The sequence below is a fragment of the Taudactylus pleione genome, unplaced genomic scaffold (assembly GCF_031769625.1).
Source record: "Taudactylus pleione unplaced genomic scaffold, aTauple2 ptg000083l, whole genome shotgun sequence".
NCBI classification, from domain to species: Eukaryota; Metazoa; Chordata; class Amphibia; order Anura; family Myobatrachidae; genus Taudactylus; species Taudactylus pleione.
In genome coordinates, this window is record NW_028284485.1 from 10,702,622 (window position 1) to 10,715,409 (window position 12,788).

The window sequence follows — 12,788 nt, forward strand, 5'->3', positions numbered from 1 at the left end:
ATACAAGTCCAGTTTTTAAATCCATTTCCCTAGCTGACTAAAGAACCAAACAAGGACTCAGATTGACTTAGAACCCCAAAGTGATTCCTAACTGAGTTTTGACTCAGATCCCCTAAGTTTTGGTGTTTGTATTTTAGAAAAACCAAACTGCACATCTCTAATAATTATGTTAGTCCAAATAATAAAAGCATCATCAAGTACCACTATACAGTACTGTACATTATTACAACTTGGCTAATATTGTTATTACCTTTATATGCTAACAACATAAAGCTATTTGAATGTGTTATATCTAATAAAATATAATTTAACTTTGTATTTTAATATGTAAATGTGTAACTTTTTCTTATTATTTTGTTACAATCCTGTAGTATCTTGGTTAGTCTGTTTTTATAACCTGCAGTTGTGATTGTTAATCTGGATGTCCATTAAGAGGTTTAGCTTGAGAAAAAAAAGCTTTTCATAGATAGGAACATACTCATGAAGAGCATTAAAACAAAATAATACATTAATTAAAATATTTGTTTTTTTTTACAATATAATAAAATGCATTTTCCATTTTGGTTTAATTTTACACATATTAGAAACATGTATTTTGATTAGTGTTGTAGTATTAAAATATCTAGTCATTAAGCAAGTTGTAAAAACAGGTTTATTTCTTAAAAATAAATACAAAAATATAAATATAAAACATTGGCAAGATACTATTTGATGAAATGAATTTCTACTAACATATATCTTCACCAGCTGCATCACACTAACTTCACATGTACATTTTAAATTTTAATGTACATAATGTATCATAAAAACCATTTCCTTCTTCCGTCTGGAAAAAACAACTGCTGCAAATGGAAGGGCAGCCAAATTACCCGAAAGAAGCAATGTATATATGAGTTTGTATGGGGAATTATTCTTTTTTTTTTTCAAGTTTTCAAAATGATTGTTTGATTGACAGACAACATATTAACCATGGCATTCAATCCATGGTTTATAATAAACATTAGCCATACTCTAGGGTGATATTCTACATAGAATAAAAACTGATGAAATAAATGATTGTGGTAAAAAGTTTTTCTTTTCTTTTTTTAATGTATTATTGTTATTATTTTAACACTGTGCTGAGTGTCAGAAAAAAAAGTATTTTAAACTTGTTAATACTATATCCAAGTGCCTGCAAATGTATTCCACTTCAAAATAAAAAAAAGAGTGATGATACATTGTTCAAGTTAGGAATCTTTATCACTCTCCCCATTGCCATACATTTCAGCTAGTTTGTTGAAGCGTGGACCCCATTCTTTGAGGTATTCATAATTTTGGTCCCCTTCTGTGGTGCTAGACTCTAAAGAACTTAGAGATTCAGCTATAGAATCATTGCCTTCATATGCATATGTTGCAAGTGAATCATATGGTGGTGCAGTAGGATCATTATCATGCTCTTTTAGCCTTTGGTTAATAAAATCACGAACATCTGTATTGTCTGGGACAGAAGCAGTTCTCCTTGGTAACAACAAGCTTTCAGGTATAATATCTCTGCGATGTTTCTTATCCTCAATAGCACCAGGATTTCTAAGAGTGCCAATGTCAAAAGCTTGTGTATCTTCTTCTCCACCTCCCTCATCATTGTAGCTGACAATGTTGTCTCTGATGTCCTCTTTTGACAAAACCAATGGCTCTTTCTTTCGCTGTCTTTTCAGGGCAGCAAACAGTACCACAATAACTGCATAAAAAAGACAAAATATTACAATATGTAATTTAGCAAATAAACATTAATTGTACATGCAAACAACTCTGACTGCATAATTAACAAACCTTAAAAAATAAATCCACTTTGATGTAAATATTCAACACAAAATATCATAGAAAATCATTGCCCTGACATAGACATCTAGTGCCTGACTTTTAAGTCAATCCTGCACATTTCTCTTTAAAAATACATTACTAGTAATGATTTTATTATAAGATGTAGTTGCAGTATTAGGAATAATATTATTAGTATCAATATATTTTAAGCTAGTTTTGGCTTTTATTGCTGAATTCTGATTTAAAATTAATTCTTCAAAACATATGGTTCAGGATGTATGTATGTATTTTTATTTATATGAATATTTTGCAAAAACGCTGTACTGAAAAACATTAAATCTGAATACTGTATAATGTAAGTGTGTGACACAAATAAACCCTGAACTTTACATGTATTATACTAATGACATTGTAGCCTCTATTGATTGAACATGAAGATTCCACCAAGGATCATTAAGTCACCAATTACAGATTCTGTCTTGGGCATCAACACACCATTCTGTGAGCACATCCACAATGGAATCCTTATTAACAATAAGAAAATAAATAAGATGAGATTCAAAACAGTTTATTTAAATGAATAAAAAAGTTAATTGTACTCAACCAGGAAATAACTTGGATAACAAAGATAACTAATTTTAGATGAACAGGAGATCCTACTGTTTGCAGTCTGTGTCCAAAGAGCCTGATTCAGAGATGGACAGAATAGCAGACCGTGCTGCTCTGCTATTCTGTCCATCTCTGAATTAGGCTCTTTGGACACTTGTGTGCTACAAGTGGCTGTGCAATTCCATCATCTCAAATGCAAGTGCAGCAGGAGGTTTCTTTAGGAAACATACACATCCTTGCTACATCTGTGTGATCCCAGGGCTATGAGTGAGGTTGAAATAATATTCCCTTTGGCCAGGCTGCAGTAGCTGAAGCTTAATTCAGCCTGACCTGGTCCTGGCAGCTTGTGACGCCAGGAAGTCTGCATCCATGGACACAGACTCTGGGCCCAGCATTCCCAGAAAATTGGACAACATGCCCCCATTTCCAGGAATGCAGACTGTCCCTGCCCCACCAAATGATTCTGCCTGTCAATCAGCCAAAGGCTTGGGGGACACTGTGCGGGTCCTGCACACGAGCAGAGTAGAAAACATTAGAGATGTGCACTATCCTTCAATTTACCATACATATCTGAATCAGACCCAAAATGCATTACATTTTCCCTCCAGATAGCACCCTGTACATGAGACACACAACTAATTTCTTGTTCCACTTTTTTTGTAAAAATATCTTTATAAAAAATTGAGAAATTTAAACCTATTTTTGGAATAAATCACTGTTAAATACTCTATCCTAGTATATATTCAGGTATGTGGTTAGCTCTAAAGTGGACTTATAGTAAAGAAATGTCCTCTATTAGGTTGTAGAAGTTTTACATGCACTCCCTTTCCACCCACACAAATGTTTGCTACCAGAAATATCCCACTATTTGACAAAGCCTGTCTTTTCCAAAGTGACTACTCCTGAAAATACCTAAGTTAATAACAGAGTACGGCCACTACTGTTAGTTAACAGGAAATGCCAATACGAGGATGAAGAGTTTTCATTAAATCAATTAACAGCGCTATTATTTGCACCCTTTTACAGCTGTGATATGCCTGAGTGGAATGGCTGACAGGAAGTTTGTATATTATTATTATTATTATTAGTCATAGTTATATGCCAGTCAGCCAAAAGTGTGGCCACATTACATGTTTGGAAATAAAAGTGCTTTTTTCCAATATTTAAAGTTGCAGACATCTCTGCGACCGCACCAACCCCATTCATCTGCTTGTGAAGGTATTCATCATCTATATTCATGAACATTTGCACCATCGCCATAGAGTATCCAATGCTAAAGAATGAACTACCCTGATTGGCCTGCAATACCAACTACACTGTAATGAAAAACCCTCAAAACATAATCTACTTGCAACTACCAGTTGCTGCCCAAATACACATATTCAGATGCAAGAGAAGATGCACCTAAGATGTGTATGACTCTGCAATGACAATAGATTCTCATAATTGCATATCCTCTGCCCAGATATATGTGAACCATTAAAACTTGCTAAATCCTGCCACACAACTGACTTGTGTACAATTCTGAATTGGGCTAAACTCTGGTTTTAACCCTCCCCATATGGATTTTCCTAATATATTCCACTTGAATCCTGCTTGTAAACACAGTGCTGACTATGAGGGAGTACAAACACCATTTCAGTTTAATAATCACTCAACCCCGTATTATGTCTTCTAAGATTTAATGTTACCACTCTGAAGTTCTGACAAGCATACACCAACAGGAGGTCTGAGTGGGAGCATAACCCCTCAAAATCCTGGCCAGGATCAAACTAGACAATCTTGCATTGGTTTCATCCCAATTAGTGCAGGGGTGTATCTTCTAGTTATAAAGTTTTATTATATGGTGTCATCCAAATCCATCCAGTGGAAGGCCCAGAACCACCTCCCTGGATGAAAGTTTTGACCAGTGTACACCAACGGAAGGTCCGACCAGGACCTCAACCCCCTAGTATGAACAGGCTCCTTAGGTCCAAACAGGCTCCCTGGATCAAAGTTCTGCCTGGCACACTCTGCTGTGAGGTCCGACTGGGACCTCCACCCCTCCTTTAGGCATCCCAGAGCAATTATCACCCCTCTGTGAAGTTTTCAGCCCAATCCATCCAGTGGAAGGCCCAGAACAGGCTCCCTGGGTCAAAGTTTTGCCCAGCATACCCAGGTAAAAGTTCTGCATAGTGTACACCAACAGGAGGTCAAACTAATACCACAAAAAAACCTAGTATGTGTTCTGGGAATCAATGTTGCCATTCTGTGACGTTTTTGTCTAAATCCATTTAGTGAAAGACTCAGAACAAGCTCCCCAGGTTAACATTCTGCCCAGAGTACACCAATGGGACCCTAACCCCACCTAAAACTTGGCTAGGATCCAACTTGACCACCTCGGTGCAGGAGTTTCCAAATGCATAACTGGACAGATAAACAAACAAACAGACTAATGAATTTTAAATATAAGATTTGTCACTCTGTCACTTTGTTGCATTGTTGCTATGTGGTCTAAAAGCTTACTTTTTTTATCATATCTAACTATGTATGATTTGGCAGCTTTATCTTGAGAACTGTGGAAGGTGGGCCTGATTCAGCAAGGAATGCAACTGCTAATGAAATTGCTTATATGCACGCAATTCCACTGTGAAAGTATGCTAATCCATTGCAATCGCTATTCCTATGCAGCAGTACATAAGGACGCTCACTTTCCTTACACACATACGTAATGATTAGCAAGACAGCAAAAACATCGGTACAATCAAGTACCATCACAGCCTCAGAACACGTGAAAATTCAGTTGGAATAATGACATCAGATAATAACATTAAGATAATCTAACTAAAAATGTAACAAAAAAGCAAATAATCTTTTCTACATACTTTCACATAGGAACCTTATCTTGTACTCTTCTTTTAGGTGCCATAAAGAGACTTAAGGCCGAAGTCAATTCGCCACGATAACATTTTTGTTACCTCATGTTAAATTAACACACATATCGTCTGGTAATTTCACTTAACATGTGTGTGCATGCTCCCACTTAATGCGCAATTCAATTGGAAAAGGCTTATTTTGCTATTTGCGCAGTAATTCTTGCTGGTAATACCCGCGTTAAGTTTAGGTGGAAATTATGAAATCAGTCTGTTCCCGCAAAAAATGCAAGCTAATATTGGATGACAGTTTGGAAGTCTGTTAGTGGCCAAATGCAAAGTATTTGGGGTCCTTAAAATGTGTCAAATGGCTATTACATGTACTTTTTAAAAATAGTGAAAATATTATAGAAAGCAACTGTTTATCTGCATACAAATGCATCTTAGTAGATATTTGTGTCATTTTAACCAATTTTAAAAACACCTGTAACTCCCACCTACAAGCTTAAAACACCTGCTCTATCCATACAGCACCCACATCTTGTAACCAATTATTCTGCATTATGCAGAATTTAACTCCAAAAATGATGTCATCATTGGCCAAATTAAGCTAATTAAAAACTTCTAAGTTCCTAAGGAATCATTAGGGAGGATGTCCCAGTGGATCTGAACCAAGTCCCCACATTATACCCTAAATTAGCGATTTTCCCCAACTATCCATCTGCTTAGGGGTTACGAAAAATAAGTGCATTAAATCCTATGGAGCATTAACAAATATTAACTTGCATGCTACTGTAAATTAAAATCTTAAAACTCACATTGCCCATAAAGGGCACATCTACTCGCATGAATTGGTTTTCGCTGCTAATTGAATATGGCCCTTACTATGCAAAAGTTAAAAATAGGTGTTTATACTAATCTAATTTTAATGTTATGTACAATAAATGCAAGTCATACTGAAGAAGAAAAGCTAAATGCTACACCTACTGTATGCTATAACATTTATAATCTAGACTATCCACAAAGTAAAACCTTTAAGAACATTTACTAATAATTTCTAACACAATCAGGTGATAAAAACAAAAATGTTAATGTGTTTTTTGTTTGTTTAATATCACATAGTCATCATGTATTTCTTCCTTTGGCTTTTTGTAAAATTTGTGCTGTGGCTTCTTTGTGGCTCCAAAAACTTTCAAATTGAGTATGCTTGGATTGGAAAAGTAGCCAGTCATAGAGCTGGAACTGGGGGTTTGGTTCAGAGTGTACAAGATTACATGTCTGCTGATAAAATAGATGTGTTTTGTAAAGTGCTACTATTGTGGCCAAGGGAATATAGGGATGATTCAGTTGTGGGAGTGAGGTAACATGGTAACACATCAAAGGACAAAGCACTCTATAGGTAAGACAAAGACAGAATGTGAATCTCTATTAGCAAATATCAAAATGCCATTCATGATAAAGTGGTAATGTCTTCTTTGGTTTTTTTGTCTAATCTATTTCAGGAGATACTGCAAGGACGGTCTCCACAACATAAAATGTAATACATACGGGAAAAACTGAACAGCAGGTAACTTTGCTGGCTATCATAAGCTGATCTAATCAAACAATGTACCCTATATTAGTACAAGTTATTTCTAAATAGGATATATCCAGGACCAGACAGGTCAAGATTTTTGTTTATTTTTGTGCTGCTAATAAAACTAGCTGCACTTACATATATATCACATCTGGAGTAACACATTCCCCTCCCTTGGCTGTGTTGTAACATATTCACTTCCCTCACCCTGTAGTAACACATTTGACATTCCCCTCCATCACCTTTGTAGTAAAACATTCTCCTCCCTCATCTATGTAGTAGCACATTTCCCTCCCTTCCCATGTAGTAACATATTCCCTTCCTTCACCTCTGTAGTGACACATTAACCTCCCATATCTGTGTAGTAACACAGTTCCTTCTCACTACTGTTGTAACACATTTCCTCCCCTACATCTGTAGTAACACATTACCTTCCCTCACTATTCAAATAGTGCCAGTGATATATGGCAGCACTTGGGATGATAGTTGGTGTTTGAATATTTAACTGTGGTGCAGTCATAATGAGACAATCAGGACATTGCACAGGGGGAGGAAACATTTTCGCCCTTTTCACCTCCTTAGGAGTCACATTTTGAAAAATCCCTTCTTAGTTGTTAGCTACGTCATGGAAGGCAATAACTGTACTCCTTAATTTTCATGTTTCTAGGTCCAGGGTTTTGGGCTGGGCATTGATGAATCAGTCAGAGTCAGGACATTTGATTATATGTATAACTATTAAGTCCAGTTTATTATGGATTCAGTCTCATGAAAAGGCATTCACAGAACTGTAAGTGAAACAATTGGTTCCATTGTACTGAGCTTTACCAATGTCAATTTGTAGTTGACAGAATAGTGACATACATAACATTTCTATGTGAAAACAGGTTCTAACAAATATATTTAGAAATGAAATGTCTTTGGACAAGCAAATTGGATTTAAAACATTATAAAAAATATTAATAATGACCTGAGCGAGATGATTCACTGAAACAAATAGTGTATAAGCATGAAATGTATCACTTAATATAATTCTCATTTTTATATCAGCTCTGTTTAACTTTATTCTCATTAGCAGCTTTGAATATATAAATGTCATATTTGTGTCCATTTTTTAAAATTAATAAAATAGACCTTTTGATATTATAAATGCATTCACTGCCCTTCTGTGCCTTTAGATAAGCAAGCACATAATTGTAAAAACTAATTGCAATATTTGAATATTGTTGATTCTTTTTCAATTAAATATCTAATTTAGCTCTACATATGGTTTGCTTTGCAAGATGCTGAAAGTTGGATAATCAGTCATATCATAAAATAATTATTTTATCAGTTACTGTAACTTATCTTAAAGTAATACCAGTTGGAAAATACATTTTATAACTAGGTTTCATGGTTGTGCATGTTATGAACACTTTAGAATTCATAAATATGATAGATAAAAGCTTTCCTATTTGTCCAAGACAAGAAATACAAATGATACAATGTAACCAATGATGTTTTCAGCCACAAATACATCTTTTATGGTCCTCATTTGTATTTAGTTGGTTAGCTGATGTAAAAATAATTATAACGTTTAATAGATATGCATTAAAAGATCGGATCTGCCATATATTGCTATCTGTGAAACGCGCATCTTAGATCCGGGCATTCCCGCTGTTTACAGGTGGGACTGCGTACAGCAGCACACGCGTGGACTCCCCACATGGCAAATTTTGCTCACCTTATGACGGCTCTATTTGGAGCAAGCAAGTACCTTTCTATCTCTCTTTCCAGGTGCACATAGCGACCGGTTTACAGCTCTGCAACAACCATTTGGCAGACAGAGCGCTACTCACCACGCAAATGTCATAGTGCTGCCCTAACTATCTTTCTTCCTATCACTGTATTCAAATCTGTGCTTCTCACCACACACCAATACCATAGTGGCATGTGATTGGCAGCAGCACCATTTTCGATTTTATACTGTGTTATTTATCTTTTTTATTTTTATTTTTGATTACATATTTTTATTTATTTTCATCTGGGCACTCTCATTAGAGATCAGTCAGAATAGGCTCCTGCACTATTCACACCAGGCCCCTTTTCCTGACCAGGCCTGATAGCAGATGCTCATTATACTTATTCTCACCCTTGGGTGAGCTTAACTGCACGCTCACATGTCATTCACTGTTTGATTACATAATGACATGCAGCAGCTGCCGTTTTGATACCCAGCAAAAGGAATTTATATATATATATATACATACAGTCAGGTCCATAAATGTTGGGACATTGACAGAATTTTCATATTTTGTCCTCTATTCACCACCACAATGGCTTTTAAATGAAACAAACAAGATGTGATTTAACTGCAGACTTTCAGATTTAATTTGAGGGTAATTACATCCAAATCAGGTGAACGGTGTAGGAATTACAACGGTTTCTATATGTGCCTCCCACTTTTTAAGGGGCCAAAAGTAATGGGACAAACTAAACAATCCTAAATCTAACTTTCACTTTTTAATACTTCATTGCAAATCCTTTGCAGGCAATTACAGCCTGAAGTCTGGAACGCATAGACATCACCAGACACTGGGTTTCATCTCTGGTGATGCTCTGCCAGGCCTCTACTGCAAATGTCTTCAGTTCCTGCTTGTTCTTGGGGCATTTTCCCTTCAGTTTTGTCTTCATCAAGTGAAATGCATGCTCAATCGGATTCAGGTCAGGGGATTGACTTGGCCATTGCATAACATTCCACTTTTTAGTCTTAAAAAACTCTTTGGTTGCTTTTGCAGTATGCTTCGGGTCATTGTTCATCTGCACTGTGAAGCACTGTCCAATGAGTTCTGAAGCATTTGACTGAATATGAGCATATAATATTGCCCGAAACACTTCAGAATTCATTCTGCTGCTTTTGTCAGCAGTCACATCATCAATAAATACAAGAGAACCAGTTCCATTGGCAGCCATACATGCCCATGCCATGACACTAACACCACCATGCTTCATTGATGAGGTGGTATGTTTTGGATCATGAGCAGTTCCTTTCCTTCTCATCTCTTCCCATCACTCTGGTACAAGTTGATCTTTATCTCATCTGTCAATAGGATGTTGTTCCAGAACTGTAATGGCTTTTTTAGATGTTGTTTGGCAAACTCTAATCTGGTCTTCCTATTTTTGTGGCTTAACAATGGTTTGCATCTTGTGGTGAACCCTCTATATTCACTCTTGTGAAGTCTTCTCTTGATTGTTGACTTTGACACATATACATCTACCTCCTGGAGAGTGATCTTTATTTGGCCAACTGTTGTGAAGGGGTTTTTCTTCACCAGGGAAATAATTCATTTGTCATCCACCACAGTTGTTTTCCGTGGTCTTCCGGGTCTTTTGGTGTTGCTGAGCTCTCCGGTGCATTCTTTCTATTTAAGAATGTTCGAAACAGTTGATTTGGCCACACCTAATGTTTTTTCTATCTCTCTGTTGGGTTTGTTTTGATTTTTCAGCCTAATGATGGTTGCTTCACTGATAGTGACAGCTCTTTGGATCTCATATTGAGAGTTCATAGCAACTGATTACAAATGCAAATGCCACACCTAGAATCAACTCCAGACCTTTTACCTGCATAATTGATAATGAAATAATGAGGGAATAGCCCACACCTGTCCATGAAATAGCTTTTGAGTTGATAGTCCCATTACTTTTGGCCCCTTAAAAAGTGGGAGGCACATATATTGAAACTGTTGTAATTCCTACTCCGTTCATCCAATTTGGATGTTATTACCCTCAAATTAAATCTGAAAGTCTGCAGTTAAAGCACATCTTGTTTGTTTCATTTCAAAACCATTGTGGTGGTGAATAGAGGCCAAAATATGAAAATTCTATCAATGTCCCAATATTTATGCACCTGACTGTATATATATATATATATATATATATATATATATACACAGTTGTCCGGCACTCTCACTCCAATTGGTCTTTTTCACTGGGATGCTATCCAGGGTTGCTTAATCAGCTTCCCATATATATAGTATTTATGCAATCATCTCCCGATGACACGGAAACACTCTCCAGACTTTATTATGTAGTTGCAATATTAATCAGCTTTATTATGCATACCAGATTAATTTGCCGACGTTTTGGTTCTAACTGAACCTTTATCACGGCATCAGTATTCTTAACATCAAGGTTTACAGTTGACTAAAGTATAAGTAAATACAATAACATCAGATGAATGGTCTACCAGGTCCTCTCTGTTAGGTAATATTAATATCTAAAGGTCATTATGCTCAGAAACAGTGCCTAGGCAATGGTCTATGCTGGTGTGTAGTTATAATATGTTATATGCATATTAATATTCACTGTGTTAGTGCCCCACATACCTATTACTACTAGTGAATTTGTGGTAAATGGCTGTGATGTTAAATGGATATCTGGCTAAACAGTATTCAGATCGTGGTTTTCTAATATACATGGATCATGTTGTGCTGTGATTAGCAACTGAAAATACAGTTGCTGTGGTGACTAAGTCTATGTAATGGCATTAGGTCGTTTGCCAGTGATAGACTAACAGCTGACCAACTCGATGTAACAGAAACTCTGTCTTACCTGCTCATAGTGTCTCTCAGTCGAAGTATGCAGTGCCGCTGATGGATCAATGTGGGGCTCTGATGGCTGGCTTTATACCCGCCTACCGGAAGTGCGTCACTCGTGAATTTCCGAAACCGGAAGTGCACGCGCTCTCCGTCATGGGCTAACTGTACAGCAGTTTGGAGACTTGGGCATAGGGTGCGGGTGGGTGTATGCTTGTGGTATGCCCTGGGTGTAACAGGAGAGTTCTAAATAGATATATAGGGGTATTCCCCGTGACCGGAAGTGGGGCATATAGTCCCGATAACCGGAAGTGGGGCATGTCACCTTTCTGCAGGAAGTGGGGCATAATTACGTGTCCGCCGGAAGTGTGGCAAGACTATGATGGTCTCACTCTGTCCAAGTCTATGATGAATGCATATAACACTATGTGAAGTAATGGTGATAACAGTGTAAAGGAAAAAAGTGACATATATTAGTCTATACATGCAATGGTGTACAAGTTAAGACATACGAGGCACATATATTACCAAATGTTAATAGTAAGGTTGTATATTGTATATCCTAAATGAGGACCTGTGACCAGTATAAGCTATAGTGATAGACTTCAAGTACATAGATGTAAATAGGTGCTATAATGTAATATATACATGTTAGACATTACAAGAATAATGTATACAATTATATAAATATTTAGAGGAATATGTTAAGTGGGCAGTATTCATTTAGTCCATTTAACATCACAGCTATTTACCACAAATTCACTAGTAGTAATAGGTATGTGGGGCACTAACACAGTGAATATTAATATGCATATAACATATTATAACTACACACCAGCATAGACCATTGCCTAGGCACTGTTTCTGAGCATAATGACCTTTAGATATTAATATTACCTAACAGAGAGGACCTGGTAGACCATTCAGCTGATGTTATTGTATTTACTTATACTTTAGTCAACTGTAAACCTTGATGTTAAGAATACTGATGCCGTGAAAAAGGTTCAGTTAGAACCGAAATGTCGGCAAATTAATCTGGTATGCATAATAAAGCTGATTAATATTGCAACTACATAATAAAGTCTGGAGTGTGTTTCCGCGTCGTTGGGAGATGATTGCATAAATACTATATATATATATATATATCTATATATATATATATATCTGCTATTCCACTATATTCATAGGTACCTGAAAGTATTGTGAATACACGAGATTTGGTGGATTCACATGTGTTAATTTTTTACTATTTATTTGTGCAATTTCTGCTATCACAATATATGTGTAATTGTGTTGTTTTCTCTTTATCATGCATACGTTGAAGACAAAAACATTGGGAGTTCCTACTATACATTCATGTGAGATATCAATAGATCAGTT

The 12,788-nt window shown here is 36.4% G+C and overlaps 1 protein-coding gene across 1 annotated transcript in view; it reads right to left on the reverse strand.

Annotated features, from left to right (window-relative positions):
• Positions 1-653: 653 nt before the first annotated feature.
• LOC148532140 (cadherin-10-like) overlaps positions 654-12,788 on the reverse strand; it is a 497,062-nt gene continuing 484,927 nt past the window's right edge. The window contains exon 12 of the mRNA XM_088468269.1: positions 654-1,717. Within this exon, the coding sequence (XP_088324395.1) occupies positions 1,227-1,717 (491 nt within the window). The 3' untranslated portion in view covers positions 654-1,226. The remainder of the gene's footprint in view (positions 1,718-12,788) is intronic.